The sequence below is a fragment of the Thermobia domestica genome, chromosome 9 (assembly GCF_964235325.1).
Source record: "Thermobia domestica chromosome 9, izTheDome1.hap1.1, whole genome shotgun sequence".
Lineage (NCBI taxonomy): Eukaryota > Metazoa > Arthropoda > Insecta > Zygentoma > Lepismatidae > Thermobia > Thermobia domestica.
Genome location: NC_137462.1, coordinates 58,098,351 through 58,116,409, shown reverse-complemented (window position 1 = coordinate 58,116,409; position 18,059 = coordinate 58,098,351). Strand labels below are relative to the sequence as shown.

Below are 18,059 nucleotides of genomic sequence, written 5' to 3'. Positions count from 1 at the left end.
ATATACATAGTAGGACAAACATTATACACTTAAGATAATATAGTTAAAAAGTTTGGAAAATAGTTTCATTTATGAACATGAGATATGCTGTGAGCAGAATGAGTGAGGTAACCAAAGTAAACATCCGAGTAATATGGACCTGGTGTAGTTAACACATGCGTCGTTATTTCGTAAAAAGTTTTGTTTGTACATTTAATCCATATTTATCTCAATGAAATAAATTAGACGGTTACTTATATTTAAAGTTTAGCTAAGACAAGTTACCTAACCAAATACATTTGATATCGCAATGTCACAATTTGATTTTTCCTGACACAAAACAGAAAACCAATGATAATAATAACCTTGACTTTTACTGTGCTTTAACCAACAACATCCCTCGTACAGACTAGTTGTTCAGACCAACTGAGTTACGCGAAAGAAATCTGTTATATTACGAGGCATTCTTTTGATCATGATGGTGCTGTAAATTTAATCTTTCTGAAACAAATACGTCAAAACTGTTCGAAACGATTGGAACACGGCTTAAGAACACGCACGGAACTTGGCCTTGAGGGCAAATCACAAAAGGGTAGCTATAAACTGGGCATTTCTGTGGAGTTCTCTTTAGTAGTTCAGTTTTCTGTTCAGTGATTGGCTATCTGCCAATCACGTTTGTTTTTAGGAGTAATATTTTACAAACCCAAGCTGGAGGTGTAGTCATTCGATAGAGAGCAATGGTAGAGAAGCAATGGAAGGCATTCTTGCCCTTGTTAACGTGGGGTATAGTGTCTCGCAAGCAGCAGTTAGTGTTGGGGTTAACCCAAGAAGAGCTCAACGGTGGGTGAAGCGGTACAGAGAAACTGGGGAAGCTGGTAGACGCCACGCTTGCGGAAGGAAACGTGTGACAACGGAAGAGAAAGATCATCAGCTCATTGATGTTGCACAGCAACAATATCACACGACCTCTCGACAGCTGATGCAAATAGCAAATTTCCCAGCTTCTAGGTTCACTGCTAGAAGACGGCTAATTGAAGCTGGCATTTTCGCTCGTCGTGCAGCTCAAAAGGAAGTCGTCTAGGAAGATCACATTCGACTGCGACTTGAAGTTGCAGAAGCGAACAGGAATCGCAAGTGGAACGATGTTGTTTTCACCTAATGAGTGCGTGTTCGTCTCTGAAAATTCAGGAGCAGTCGTTGTGTATCGTCCGCGTGGAACCAGGCATGATCAACGATACATCCATCACAGATGACACTGTGGTCGTGTGTTGGTGTCGGCCTGGGGATTCTTAACATCAAAGGGCCTAGGAGTACTCCATCGGATAGAAGGACGTTTGACGGGTGCGCAGTATTTGCACATTCTTCAGAATGTTATGCTGCCATGTGTTAGAGAACTTTCTCCTGATGACGTAGTCAACTTTCAGTACGACAGATCTCCCGTCCAATCATGTCGGGTAGTTAAGAATTAGCTAGCAGAACAGGCTGATTTAGATGTTCTTGATTGGCTTCCACGTGGGGCTGACATGAACCCGATCAAAAATGTGAGGAATGAGGTGAAAAGAGGGATTAAGGAACGCTTTTCTAGTCCGCCTCCCACGACACAAGCTGCTCTCTCGAACTTATTAGAAAACGCATGGGAGGAGGTTGCGCAAAGCGAACGCTATCTCCATCGTCACATTGATAGGATTCCGCGAAGAATACAAGCGGTTATTGATGCAGATGGCCATTGGACGTCTTATTAATTTCGAGACGAACTTACATAAAACAGCCCTCTTGAGAGCTACATTAATAAATTCAAAAAATAGAAATAAAAATAGAAATTGTAGCATCTAACTAGAAACGCCATATGTAGAAATCTTAAATTTAACAAAAAATATTCATAACACACACACCGGGAATCGGACCTCCGACCTTTCGTTCAAGAGTCCCAAGCGCTAACAATTAGACCAAGGGAGTACGCTATGAAGTAACACCTTTACACTGTCCCTACAGACTGAGAACCCTTTTGTAATTTAGTGACATGTTAGGCCAAGTATATTCTAAAACTAAGTCTAGGGAAATGAACTGATAATAAATATTACGGAAGACAACATATAGGAACTACAGTTACGAGTGAAACGAAATCTTTATTGCAAAGTCGATATAATTCCTCAGTTACACTCTCGTTGTTTCACTGTAATTTAGTAAAGAGGATTTTGTTTATTTTTATTTACTAAAGAGTTGCTGATACAGCCTGTATGTCGGAATTGCATTCTAATATTTAGCAATAAGTCAACAGTAGTGATACCAATAACAATGGAAAAGGGATACCTTGTTCAATTCCTGCCGGAATCTCATTTGGTTCGGATTTCACATTAAGATATAGGTGCTCGTCTCATATAGTCTCGCTGCTGAACGGAATGCAACACTGGAATCAAACCAAATAACACTGGAAAAGGAAGAGGAAGTAGAAAAGGTTAGAAACTATATTAATAGTGCTTGTCCAGCATTTTCCTAGTAGAAAAGAGGAAAAGATTTGAAAACTCTTGCTTGTTAGTTAAGACTGTTGGTCACCAAACATAAACGTGGCTTGTGAAACAAAAAAAGTATTTATACTCGTTAGCATTTCTCCGTAATGTGTCCAATTTAAAACAAAAAAGTCTAAATTGCTTCTTCTAACTGATATCGTGATCCCTTTGCAGTAGGTAGATTAAAACCCCCACATAAACGCTTCTTAAGAACAGAAACTTAGATATAACAGTCGCTGGCAACAGGATGTTATAAAGAGAGATCATTATAGGAAATACGTTGAGAATCACTGATATAAATTAATAACGGGGACCTAATTAAAATAAATAATAAACGCCATACCATAAAATTGAAGAATATTTAAGACAAACATAATTGTTTTGTTTCATATGATCAAAAACATTAATATTATCAGAAATTAGAAATTTGTCCACTGAAATGACTGTGCCTGATTGGATCAGACAGTATGATACAGTGCACCGAGGTCTACCTGTTAGGATTTACGTCCTAGTAGTAGACCACGGTCGAGGTGTTGGCCATCCCTGATGAAGCTAAAAAACATTGACAATGTCATATCGAGCATATTACACCATTTATTTCATTCTAGAGCATTTTTAAAGTAATTTTCATCCCATCTAAGTATGCAAAATTAATCGCCTAACTTTTCACGAATTTCCATTTCTTACTTTACTAAAAGGTTTACGAAATTAAACTCAGTTATTCAAGCAAGGATTTTGATCTCAGACCATAGATCTATATTAAAATCATGCACAAATTACCTTTTCTACATTTCTCTACACAATGAAAAAGATGAAAAGGCATACGTTTCAGTTTCCATTAATTTAAAATACATAAAATATATTTTGTTTGCACTTTTAGGTCTAATACATTCTTTCCAAATAAAAGCAATTAAAAATGTTATTCACAAACTAATATCTACTTTCAGTTAAAAATAATCCTAATTACTCAGACCAGAGATTCTACAATACTCCATTCTCCTGTTCTTATAGATAACAATACCCAAATGCTGTACGACATTTACTGTTGAAATTTGACAGGTGACGGTACTAGATATCAAATAAGTAAACCTGTGTTTTTCTGTATCTGTTTCTGTGAAACCAGAAGTTCCTAAAATCTTGTGATACATTTGTGAATAGGCAAGACGGAGAGACCTGAAATTTTCCTTGTGAACATGAAATACAGAACAAAGACTGTGATATTTTCCAGTTTGTTAATTGGAGTTATTGTTTACTATATCATTTGAATTCACCCTTGTGTTACTGGAGACAGTTTCGACATAATTATAGACCGACAATGGATGTTTTGATTTATTTGAAACGTTTACTTCTAATTTAGTACAGAGCTAATTTAGTAGAGAACCTAATCATTACATCCTCAGGCTTTAATATAGCAGGATTAAATACCTCAACACAATGTCCCCATACATATCATTGTTACATTCAGATACTAGAAAAAAAAGTTTCTCTATACACTTTCAACAATTTTTACACAATTAATATTACTTACAAATCGATTAGTGAGAGGAAAACTGATTATAGGTTATTATTATTATTATTATTATTATTATTATTATTATTATTATTATTTTATTCGTTGTTATTCTTATTGATGTGTTAATGTAATATGTTAAAATTAATTTAATTGAAGCGACTGTAAAGTATTTATATTAAAGTGTTATCATTATGATAATAATGTTTGAATCGGAAATACAGTATCGTTTTAGTAGTCATTCCTTTTATAAGCAGGTTGCTTCTCATACCTGAAACACTGGAAATATGTTTTAAATATCCAAGTCAACTCCTGCAGACCCTGTTAACTTTCGTTACTATTATTTAAGATCAGCTAGTGGCGTGACCAGACGAGGGTTAAGGGTAACGTCCTTGCTTAAATTCTGGTAGAAGATATTGGGGATTCCGAAGGAACGTAAAGATAATTCTGCCTAATTTTATAAGCGACTCAAGGATGAAACACTTGTTAACGAAAGCAATACTGTGTGTACATTGCCTTACTTTTGACAAAATATAAAGTGCTTTGTAATCTTCAGAAACTTTTCTTATTCTTTTTGTCACCCTTGGTTGTTTAGGGCGCCCTCGAACAAATAAAGAGCGGTAATATTGCAGTCAAAGGGCGCTATAAGTATATTAGGTATTTCTAACCGCCTAGGATCATCTTCGGTAGAATAAAAAATACTACGTGTTGTTCCATTCACGAAGGAGGAAATGATGCTCTAAATATATATTTTTTATTCATTTTGTCTACCCTGCTTATCAAAAAACTATATATACTTTCTGTTGGGAGTTAGCTGAAAAGAGAGGGGCAAATTAAACGCCGTGCCCCCTCATACATTTTATTTTTTTTTTACGTGGTACCTCAAATGATTACTAAATAAAGCACTTTAAACTAAGATATCTAAGGTTACTACATCACCTAAGTGTGGCATATTCGATAATAATAATAATAATAATAATTATTATTATTATTATTATTATTATTATTATTATTATTATTATTATTATTATTATTAACATTAACATTAACATTATTAAATATGAATGTCTTATGTGACACGAATCATTACATGTAGAGTTTTAAGATGAGTCGTCAGAGGGGAGGAAAAAACAGGATTTTATTGCCTGACACTCTAATGTAAAGATTGTGCTGAAAGTAAGAAGCATCATCATTCTACAATAGGTTGCTTTTATGTAGAATATCAGTTACTTGAGTTCTCCTCTTTCGGGCTACTTACCTCATGTGGTAAATTCAAACCAATTTCTATTAAGACAAATATATTGTAAAACGTTTCCATAATTAAATATATATTAGGAAAATTAAACATTTGATGGGAAAATCTCTTATCAAAGTGTCGAAAAAAGTAGATAGAATACTGTCTAGTGGTAAGCATTGTGAAACTTTATAAAATTCAACAAATTAGAATTAACGTTTACTGGAAAACATGCGTTATGCACCAGTGCGCATGTAAGGAGCAGTGAGCACAAGGGAAATAATTACGAAATTGTTTGCAAAAAATTAGGGACACTAATGCAAGTGTGACAACATTTTTTATTTTGTATCGTTATGAGTTTTAGACATATGTTACAATTTGATCCTTTCCCACATAAAAAAACTAAAATAAGCACAGTAACAAAAATGAAAATGCACTTCTATGCGGCTCGAACCAACTTCCTCCTGCATACAGACTCGTGGCTTTACCTAATTGAGCTATTCACTTTCTAACATAAAATGAAACAGCTCTACGGTAAACATGATTTTCATTATGATCGTGCTACCAATTCGTCCTTTTCGATAGGCAATTTCAACTGTTATCTCTATCTATTCGTTAATTCTTACATAGATTCATATATTTGGAGTTCGCAGATAATGCACGTAATAAGACATACTAGAAATGTTTCGTTAAAATTTCCGTTTGTAGATTTAATCCACACTTCTCTCAATGACATAGATCGTGTTGAGCTGCAGAATTCCCTCGCGTTCTTGAAAATTTCCCACTTTAGCAGAGTTGGTAATTTTTGTAATTTCGGTCGAATTAATGGTTTTTGCTTCTAATGTATTTATTTTCAGCTAAAATCTAACATAAATATTAAAAACGGATTTGTTATTAAACTTTCCGCTGGGGAAACCTTCCGAAATTTCGAACATATAAAGAGAACGGAGATATTTCCAAAAACTTCAGAATAAAGAGATGCGTCATTTATTTTGCTCACAGTTGTAAATCGAACGTAAAAAAGAATTGACGTTAATATTAGTTCACTGGCCACGAAGCACAAGAGATTGTAGTAACTCGGGCGTGTGAAAGTACATATAACGAACTGTTAAAGCCATGTGACTGGTGCCATTCAGTTGCTTCTGCACCTGATGTGCTCCAAATTGCAATATTTCCATAAACGATTAAAGAAAGCACTTAATTCAGTTCCAAAAAGCTGTAGAATATATACTGTGTATATTAATAAGTCAGGGATAAGCACTGACAAACTTCGTCGCTTACTGAAATGTTCTCACCACAAATCAATGTTTGAAATATATATGAAAAAACGTTGAAAACTTCATTGTTCAATAGTGTGGGATGAAAAATAGTTTCCATCAAAGAAATAACTTATTTGTGTCGCAGAGTAAAGTATAAATCGAAAAAATAATCACTGTCTTTACGAAATATACAAGGCGTCCACCGAAATACTACTATAACCTGGTGACGGTTATAGATTGGCGTTTGAACAGTGGACCGTCCTGTCAAGTGTCTGAGTAGACAGGTTGAGAACTCCTGGCCGTTTAATGACATTTGAATAAAATTAGGTTTTTCACCAACAATTTAAAACCAATTAGTTGGCAACACTGATATGGTGTGAGACTTACGTGCATAAACGTTTAATGGTTTTTCACTTGAGAAAGGGAAATTTAAAACAGTTATGCTTAGATTAATGCGTGAGCAATATCCAATCCAAGTGTTCCATTAAGTAATAAGATCCTTTTAAATGTCTGCTGTAGTTGAGTTTCCTTATCTCCTGTCTCTTCGTACGTAGAAGTCCATTCTATCTTCCAGTGGAGAATGTCCCACGTTGCTTCCCAACGTTAAGTTCATGAAGGGAGAAGTGAAGATTTTTTAATACACCGGTGTGAGAAACGAGTTATGGTTTGAACACCTGTATGATAACCTCTTTTTCCACCGAAAGTGCGCAGAAAGCGTTTATAGGTCTATTTAAATTCTTTCTTTAATATTTTTAACGCTTATAAATACTTTTTGTAAAATGTTTTAAGTGTTCCGTTTTGATCACTTTATATTATATAATGTGAAGTAAATATACACACATAATAACTATTCATGAAAATATCGACTTCAATAAGTATCAAATGTCTCAGTAAAAATTAGTAAATTTGTTCTTTAGAATCTACTTCTGTCTGTATTTAAAACATTAGAATATGAAAAATAGACAAGTAGCAAAAATCTTAGACATATTGAAATATGAAATATATTTAAAAATTACGATATTACTGAAATATATTCGAAAAATATGAAGATCGTTAAAAAAGCAAAATTCATAAAAATGTAAACAAATTATAAACTAACAATATGCAAAGAAAATAAGGATTTTATTTGTATGTCCGTTTTTTTTAAAAGTGCCTAGTTTGTTTAGAGAAAAGAATGAAAAATCGTTTTTCCAAGAATACAAAAATAAACTGTAGAGTCAAAACTGACGTTCTTTGTAATTATAACAAATAAGCATGATTCTGTATATCAAGAAAAAGATAGTGATCTCGTTGACATGTATGAAGAAAATTCGGTACGCTATAAGACCAAAGTGACGTCTGCTCGCCATGTGAAAATCGAGACTTTAATTCAATAATGATCAATACAATAATTGATTTATTCCAAAACAAAGTTATTATTAGCTTACGCGTAGAATAATAATTGTTATTCACTACTACCAGAACATGTAGCGTATTGTCTGCAAAAAAAATATTAACAAAGCGTTAAAAACTATACAGTGTTGATCCAAGTTTTTCGAAGGTCTGAATCAAGGAAGTTGACTCACTAGTCCAAACATTCCTGAAAATAAAGTCATTGCGCCAAGAATTGACCAAAACCATAGCTGGGAAAAGATATTTAATACTACGCGTACTCACACAAAATATGCCATCGACACCTGCGGTGTGAAAATAGAAACGTGAAAAGGCCTGCAAACATAGCCTCTTAGAAAAATGCTTCTATACATAACAGATATATAAACACTAATATTCAGTAAATTACATGTATGTTGACTGAAACATAACGTACCGACTAGGTCTTCCAACTAGTAGAAAAATGTGTAAACACACAAAATACAAATTCACTCGTAGCATCGTAAAATATGTCTCTGCAAGACAAAATACATGAGACCTATTAAGAAAACAGAGGATACAATCAAAAATATAGTCAGCAACATTACAACTTTGTGGTTGGCCTGAAACATCAAAATTAAATTCCCTCCTAAACAGTAATGTCATAATACGCCAGGTAAGCTTTGTTAGGTATCTTCGCCATAAAATATTTAAAATGGTCTTATTAACTCATTAAAATTCAAAGTCATCGAACATATGAAATAATTGACAGAAAGTAATTTTCATACAACGTTATGGCTTCATGCTGTTGGAAAGAAAGAAAATAAATTTATTTTTCGCAATCTATATCGCTATCTCTGAGACGGCCGAAACAATTGATGGGCCATGTTGATTTCTGGAGGGAAATCCTCCATACGATTTGCAATGGCTGAAACCTAAAGATTTGTATTAAGAGACCTTTGGCCTTGTTGGTTTCTAAAAATCCTCCATGGCGATAGCAATTTAGCTAATAAATTTCAAATAGATTTGGGACATGCTGTGACTAAAGTGCAATTTTCTCAAAATTAATATGAAAAACATTTCAACATATTATCATGTAAGTACATATAATTGAATTACGATTCATAAACATTAAAATATTCACAGAAATATTACTAGACATCCAAAAATACAGAAAATACTTAACGTAAGAATGCACATGCTTAGTTATGGATTACTGTGAAGGCAGAAACAAACAATATTCAAGTTTCATATTCTACGCATAAAATTACACACAATATTTCAATTGCAAATATGCAAATGTATATATAATTATCAACTAAAATTTTCTTATCCTGAGCATCTCGATACATTCATTTTTTTAATTCTTTAAAGAAAATCAAACATTAATTGTAAATCACATATAGTAACGTAATTAAGGATTTGGAAAGTGGGAGGCGATTCTAAAAAGAATTTTAAAATTATAAAACACCTAATAAATGAATCATAAGGCCAAAATACCTTCCCACTAGCTGAGGGTGCGGAAAGTTCGGCAAGATTTCAAATTGCTTTCAAAATGCAATTCCCTTACGCAGGTAGAGTACGTTGATTTTTTACTAAAAATCCTAAATTCAAACATCTGAAAAAAATTAATGACATTGAAGTAAATATAAGTTATTAATAGAGTTTGCAACACTAATATTCAACCGTAAGGTATGGACACAGATGGTTCTGAAGTCTGGAGAGTACCTAATCAAAACAATAAAACGTAATACTGCTCTTTGCTGAACAGTAACAAGCTAAAAACAAGGAAAATGAATAGATGTTTATGATCTGGAAATGCATTTTTATACACTGAAAATAAAGTGAACCTCACTTAACATCTGTTTTAATTTTTTCTCTTTGCATATCTTCTTTGCAGTTGTAGTCCACCGGTAAGGTTGGCAGCGATTAATGGAGCACATGTGGGCTCCCAATATGGTGAATTGAAGTAATAATGTAACCAAGGATCTCCTAAATAAAAAGATAATAAAGATTTCAGGGGTAAATTCCCATAGTTTGGTCCTGTCTATAGAATGAAATCCCAAACACAAATTAAACATAAGTTTCTTACAAGGCTGTTTATATTCTTTATTATAAATTAACGAGAATTGTTACAGTTTCGGAAGTATATCACTTCCTTCTCCAGACTACTTCTCCAAGTGAAACAAAGGATTTTAGTTGGAGTAGTAGTCTGAAGAAGGAAGTGATATACTTCCAAAACTGTAACAATTCTCGTTAATTTATAATAAAGAATATAAACAGCCTTGTAAGAAACTTATGTTTAATTTGTGTTTAAGATGGACACAAGACCTTTTTATAAAAGTATCTAGAATGAAATCCTAAATATTCACCTGTTGAGGGGTCAACAAGTTCAACAACTGGGTAATTCATAACTTTAACACATAAAAGGAGTCCTTGCTACAAATCAAAAAAATTTGAGGTTTCACATTTTAATAAAGTACTAATGTTGCGCTGTTTTAGAAAATTTAAACTTCCTTGTCTTATACGTCGTCGTTGTTGCTGGTTGTCGTTCCATCGTGCGTTCTTTTTTTAATGATGGCTTTTCGTCGGTGATCGGACATTAGTAGTTTATTCGACCAGCTAATTCCATCTTCCTTATGATACCTGTGATACCTGTAAACCAAAATGCTTAAAAATGGGACGAGTAAATGAATGTTGAGATACAAACTTGGTGGGGAAACACCAAGACTTTCAACGATGGATTAGTTTACGAGAAATGAGCTGGTGGGTGATGATCGGATTTAAATTGCATGCACTTCACACAATCTTTTAAATGTGTCTTTACATCTGATCTCATTTTACTCAAATAAAATAATTTTGAGATAATCCGAAGTGTTTTGTCTACACCTGGGTTATCTAAATCATCATGGTAAGCTGTGAGAACGTTATTCACTAATGACCTGGGAATGTAAATTTTAGATCAGTCTGGAAAATGGAAATCTCTATATAAAAGAATACCGTTATCGAGTTTGAAAAATTTTTCCCAAGTGCGTGAATTCCTTGGGAGCTCTTCCATTTTCTCGCCTGCTAAAAAGAAACAATGGGGGATAATTAGGATCTTCCTTTTGTACAATCTGTAACTCTTCAACTGAAATATTTTTGATTTCGTCTTGAATAGCCTGTAAAAGATGAACAGGTTTAGTTAGTAATTCTTTGGAAAAAAATGGACGTGAAAGCGCATCTACACAAAGATTCTCAGAACCTTGCAGTCCAGCTGTTGAAATTCCAGAGACCATCTCAAAAGACTAGTGTTCCAAGGCTTGGCCTTGTCTAACAAACTAAGATTTTTGTTATCTGTAATAAAAATAACATGGTGATCAATTAGTAATTGACGCCATTTTCGGATTGCGAATACGATCGGAACAACTCCAGTTCACTAACACTATGGCGTGATTCAGTAAGTGTTAAAGTTTGACTAGCAAACTGGACGACCTTTTCTGTCCATCACTGTACTCATATAAGACCGCACTGACTCCCAGGCGGGATGCATCCGATTCTAAGTAATTAGGTAAATTCAAGGTGAGACAAGAGAACATCTTTACAAATATCGTCTTCAATTTGTTGAAAAGATTGATCGTGTTCTTCTAGCCGTTGCCACCGTTTTCCTTTTTTGAGAAGCTGAAAAAGAGGTTGCTTTTTTTTCTGAGAAATGAGGAATGAAATTTCGTGACCAATTAAAGAGACCAATTATAGATTGTAAAGATTTAATATTGGTGGGTCTGGGTAAGTTACGAACCACTTCTAGGGTTTTTGGATTTTTTTATGTCTTCGGGAATAATCAAGAAACCTATAAAAGATATTGAATTACTACAAAACAGACATTGTTCAATGTTAAGAGAAAGGTTGCGTTCTCTAAACTTTTCAAAGACTTGTCTCAGCAATTCAAGGTGTTCTTCGAAGCTATCTGTAAAGCAAGCCAAATCATCGATATACCATAAGATTTTGCCATGTAACTCTGGTCTCAATACTTTTTGAAGCATACTGTTTAATACACTGCTACCAGTCTTGTAACCAAAACATATGACTCGATATTGGTAATGCTGACCTTCGAAATTGAATGCTGTATATTCCTGTGACATAGGAGTAAGCAAGGCTTGATTATAGCTACTTACAAGGTAAAGACAGCTAAGGAAAGACTTACATATTACCTTTAATAACATGTCCTTCAGATACGCCTTCAGATTTCGCTTGGCGAAGTTACACAAACCGGTTCGGCAAACGGAGGTCAACACATACTCTTGGTTTCCCGTTCTTCTTGGGAGCTACAAGGAAAGGATTGCTGTGAACAGAATTTGAATCACAAATTAATCGTAATTCTAATAACTTATCAATCTCATCTCGTACATCTTGGAGATACTTATCAGGGATGGGATATTGTTTATGTACCAATGGCTTGTCTGTTTTCACCTCCATTTCGTAAACAAAGTCTTTACAAAGGTCTGGATAATTTGTAAAAATATGCTTATATTGTGACAAAAGAAAGTATAATTGCTTTTTATGTTGGTTGTTTAAATTAAAAGTGCGGTTAACAGCATATCTAATCTGTTCGTCTGTAGCACACTGTTTCACGAAAGTGGCAGCTGAAACAGAAAAAAATGTTATCTATTGTATCTCTCTCTTTATCTTCGGCCATTTTCCTGAAAATCAAAGTTTTCAGGTAAAAGATTAACAATGGTTTTCAAATTATTATATTCCATGGAAATTGTACCATCCATAAGATTAATTTGCCTTCTCAAGCCAGAAAGTGCATCAAGTCCTAAAATGAGATCTTGATTAACAGATTCAGTAACGTAAACTTTTACATAAACAGGAATGTTATCAATTTGAATAGTGATTAATGTGTACCCTCTTACTTTTCTTCTTGTTGATCCACTAAAATCCACTAAAAGTACGCCGTCAGCTGGAGTAAGTTTGGATGACGTCACATCTACACTAAGGCGTTTCTAATCGTTTTCTGAGTGACCAGAATTCCGTTCATTATGTCGGTTTGAGTTGTTCCTATTGTTATGATTTTGTCTATTATTATTATTTCTACTGTTATTATTTCTTCTTTCATTATTGACACTGTTGTTTTGTCGATTCCTAGAATTATTGTTCTTTCGTTCAGGTCTAGTGTTAGAATTATCGCGCGAGTTGCGATTCCTGTTTCGATTCATATTATTGCAGTAGTTATTGCATGACTTGGTCTAAATTTTTCCGTCCCTGGAGCGTGGCACCCGCCGCCGCCAAAATTTTGCGCCCCGGACGCCAGTCGCCCATCTTGAAGTCACTTGGTATGACGTCATAGAGTCACGTGATGTTAGGCCACGGCCCTTTGGTTTACGTGATATTAGGCAATGCCCTTTGCGTTACGTGGTGTTAGGCCATGCCTTTATGGGGTAGTTTCAGCGAGGGGGTCGATTTTCTTCCTTTTTACAGCATAAAATTTTGGAGATTGTTACCTTTTGATGGAATACAGTGTATGTATAGTTTACCTTCAAGTATCTAATTTCAACTTTTGCACATCCGGCGCCCCTAGGCCACTCCCCATGGTTTACGCTCCGTGTTTATGAGGTAGTTTTTCCGAGGGGTTGATTTTATTCTCTTTTACGACATAACATTTTAGAGATTATTACCTTTTGATGGAATACAGGTGTATGTGTAGCACATTTAGTGGTACCAGATTTTAACATTTGCGCCCATGGAGTGTGGCGCCCACCTGAATTTTGCGCCCCGTCCCCTCTAGTTTACATAGTTTTACGCTCCGCCTTTATAGGATACTCCCACCTATGGGTTTATTTTGCTCCCTTTCATAGGTATAAATTTGAAGAATGTTATTCCCTTTCTTATCTTATAGGGTGTATGTATAGCCTACCTTATTTTTGTTCCCTTTGATGGGTAAAATATGACGCCCCTGCGCCTACCTTAGGATCGCCTTTAGGATCATGTCATGAGATCACGTGATGTTAGGCCATGCCTTTTGTGTTTATATGGCCCACCTTTATGGGTAGTCCCACTGAGGGGTTTATTTCGTTTCATTTTATGGGTATAAAATTTTGGAAATTATCTTCATTTCTTATCTTATAGGTTGTATGTATAGTCCGTTCCCTTTGATGAGTATCAATGATTGATTTTGGAGCCTTATTATGTTATATGATTATTTGGAGGTGTACTTAAGATTATTTCGTTAAATTTGATATGTACTTCGTGATCCATTTCGTTCTACCTCCGGGAAGAACATGGATACCTTACATATGTTGATTATTATGTTATAGACATTGCAGTCGTCCGAGTTGGATCATTGGTGCTAGTTTCAGGAAATGTTGAGTTGTACGTCCTCTCGAGGCTGAGGGAAACGATGATGATCTGAAATGATAGGACGAAATAGGAGAAAACATGAACTTACTTGGCTCAGGACTGAAGCAGGAATCTCACACATTAGAGACTAGCGCTGAGGCACTGTGCCCCACTTAATGCGAACAGTTTTCACAATAGGTTTATGTTTCATATAGAAAGAAGGTCTGTGTTATCATCTTTTTCACTTCGTGTACGACTTTGATCTTGAAGGAAACCTTGCTGACTCAATGCAGTGCTAAGAATTGGCATTGAAACGTATGAACCTAACCTTATTGTTTAGTTGGGTGTATTTAGAGATGAATCAGACGTTTATGATTGCTGGTACGAGTCTAGTTGTGTTCGCTGTAACTCAGTGCCTTAGCGATACTACAATAATAGTCGGATGATTTTCCAGTGTTGTCAACACTATTAGAAAGAATCGGTTCATTTAGTCGGAGCAGTTTCGTGACGAAAACTGATTTTTCTTTCGTACACAAAATTTTCTGAAACAGAATTTTGTTTTATACACAAAATTAACAAAAAACTTTTGACGGACGCCGGGAGCCCGGGGCGTAAACTTTTGGCGGCGGCGGCGGACGCCACGCTTCAGGGACGGAAAATTTAGATCAAGACATGCAATTACTACTATTGCTCTGATCACGTGATCGATTCCTACTACTTCTACTATTGTCATGTCGCGTACGACCTTGGTTCTGATTCTTGTTAATTCTCATGTTATTTACATGCTGACCTTGATATCCTTGATTGTTACCCTTATTGTACGAAAAATTTCGTTGGTTACCTTGGAAATTGGAATTGTGATTACCATTATAATTATTACCCTGCTTGTATCTTTCCTCTCTACGACTTTGCTGAGCGTGGAAAGTTTCTAATTTTTGAATTGTGGCCAAACATTCCCTGAGATTGTGACAGAGTTCAGTTTTAAATCTATTAGGCAAAGACTGTATTACGTCTGTAAGTATGAGAAATTCAGGCAACTGCTGTGTCAATTCCCGAAGTTTATTGAATTGATCAAGCCGAAATCATATACGGAACTATGTACCTTGGGATCGAACCTAGTACTCTTACAGGTTAATAGCCTGTGTTGTACTGAAGCTTTTCCAGCTTAAGCTTCAATGAGTGCTTGTTTAATTTGCTCATAATTAGTCAATTCGTCTTTCCTGATATTGTGCCAACTTAATGAAACTCCTTGTAACAAATGTGGAATGAGCTAAAACAGCGCTTTCTCAGAAAGGTCAGCTAATTGAACTGTAAGGGAGCTAATTGAGCTAATTGAGCACCTTTGTTAATAACTGTGAATTTATTCACTGGAAGAAACGCCCTGAGACTTACAGAAACACTGAATTTCTTTAAGAATAACGTCATCTTTTAATTTCGTATTCTTTCTCTGATGATTTGTGAAAGTAACATTGTTGCTACGCTTTTAATACGCCTTCGGTCGTATACAACCTTGATTTCGCAATCATCACTTGTACTGTCATTACTATTGGTGTCCTTACATTCCGAATAAAGCGAATCACTATAGTGATTATTACTAACTTGTCTAGGAATATCTGTCTCTACTTGGGGTTCGGATTCCGGCGTTCTATTTTCAGTACTTTATATTATCTGAGCAAGCTATACCATATCACGCATAATTTCTTTTATATTATTATCTATTGCCCGTATTTCAGCACGACATTCTGCGTTATATTCAGTTTTCACTTTCATATTGTAATCTATGAGTTTCGCTTCTGCGTACACCATCTTAATGTCTTTTCCTTGCCTTTCTACACGTTCGGAAATTTCCTCAGGAGGCTCATGCATAACCTCTAATTTATCGAATATATCTATATGTAAACTAATGCAGCCCTCCTTATTAGCCTGACATACATCTCGGGCTGTTTCCAACTGATCCTGAAGGGATTGTGTGCATTCGCGCAAACCTCCTAAATAATTCTGGATTTTACTAACTTTTGTTTGTATATGTTCTACACGATGACATGTTTTTTCAATTTGTTGCCTAACTTCGACGCTGGTCTGTGTGACGAGTACGATTCCCTGTTTCCTACAATGACTAACTTCGTAAAGTTTGTGATAAATCTTAAGTGTTATGCCATCGTATTTTTGCTCGAGGATTTCGTTCCTACGTTTACTTTCGGCTTCTACAGTTCTAATACTTTGTTCTAATCTTCTTATTTTCACGACATTCCTTTTGTACAGCGTCTAACTTCTGACCTAATTCACACTTTAACTCCGCTTTTAATCTGTCAATATTCTCTTCATTTCCCTGTTCTAATCTAGCAAACTTCTCTTCGTTTTTATCTGCTTTTTGTTCTAACCTGCCAAAATTATCTCTAAACTCAGCGCAATTCTCTTTAAAAAGTAAACTTATCTCAGTAACCAAATCTACTTCCTGGTCTGCCAGAATAAACTTAAAACGTAAGATTAGAATAAAATATACTATCACTAAAGAGTAAGATTAAAATCACCTGAAGGATTTTTTTTTCAGATTACTGGTTTTAACCTGGAAAAGAAATGATGTATTAAAATATTGATCTTATAAGTATTTTCGAGCACCAACGTTCTCGATTCGGGTCGGTAGGTCGGGTGACATTTATTTGTAACCGTCAAGTATCGGGTCGCTGTTCGGGTACCATTTATTTGTAATCGCCTGGTCGTGGTCTATCCTCCGTAGTCCTGCCAATGAGTATTCTCCTGAGATCTGGACTTACTTGGATAGGACTCTGAAGGACCTCTAAAAGACGGAATTACAAAATTGTTCTCAAATTGCTCGTCGGTCTCAATGATGAGATGAGTATTAGACGCCGAGACGTTCGGATATCTCGTCTCGAAAACCTCACGGACGATCAGACAGTCATCCAGACCATAACGCAAACAAACATCATTCACACATATAATGAAAACACACTGGGTTAAATGGCACTATACTTATTTATTAGAATACTATTAAAAAGAAAAATAACGAAGAGAAATGGTCACAACACTTAACACTGATTATGTATAATTACTTCCATTATTAAAATCGCACTTTACTTTTCACCATACTGTAGCCCTTTAACACTTTGATTTATATATATAGAACATTATAATTGAGATTTCACTATAAATGCTTTTCTCACACCAGTAATGCACTTAGGGATTACCACTGGGGAAACTGTCGCCGAGATAATTCCTCGTAGTAATCTAGTTGCTACTCCAAACAGTCATGAAGAGTCGACACGAGTCTTCAGCAAAATTAGTCTCCAAAGTGGAATGCTAATGTTGGAGGGCGCGTTTGTAATTTTATCGCACAAGGTATATGAACCTGGGACTTATTGATTGATGCCAGCCGTAAGAAAACGTCCTTCACTGGCTAATAGTTTATGCCCCTTAGCACAATATTATACTTAATGCTCGACGCTACGTGCGTTGTTGCTGCCTCGAAGCCTGGAGTCACACTTCCCGAACCAAGAGGTTCGAGATACAAAGTGCGTTGGTGCATTCGTCAATGTTGGTAGTTCATTCTTAAAAGCACTCAAGTTAAATCACCTGTATGTACACACATGTTCAAAATTATTGTCGCATATTTATATCTGTCTTCTCGTAAGAATATAATTTGCCAATGACTTTGCAGACTACTTTTAATACTGATACTATGTGTATAATCGGAAAACGTATATTTGTGGTAAATTTCATAGGAAAAGAATTATAAATACGAATATTATAATGAGTAAAATAAAATGATTCTAAATGGGAAAGAAAATTTTATTTTCGGTTTATTGTTCTTATTTATTGCTCTTTTGACATGAAATTTGCCACACACACATCTTTGCCGATGATACATATACTAGCGTTATAAG

The 18,059-nt window shown here is 35.1% G+C and overlaps 1 protein-coding gene across 1 annotated transcript in view; it reads right to left on the bottom strand.

Annotated features, from left to right (window-relative positions):
* Positions 1–16,369: 16,369 nt before the first annotated feature.
* LOC145660825 (glutamate receptor ionotropic, delta-2-like) overlaps positions 16,370–18,059 on the bottom strand; it is a 115,773-nt gene continuing 114,083 nt past the window's right edge. The window contains exon 2 of the mRNA XM_081726243.1: positions 16,370–16,630. Within this exon, the coding sequence (XP_081582369.1) occupies positions 16,370–16,630 (261 nt within the window). The remainder of the gene's footprint in view (positions 16,631–18,059) is intronic.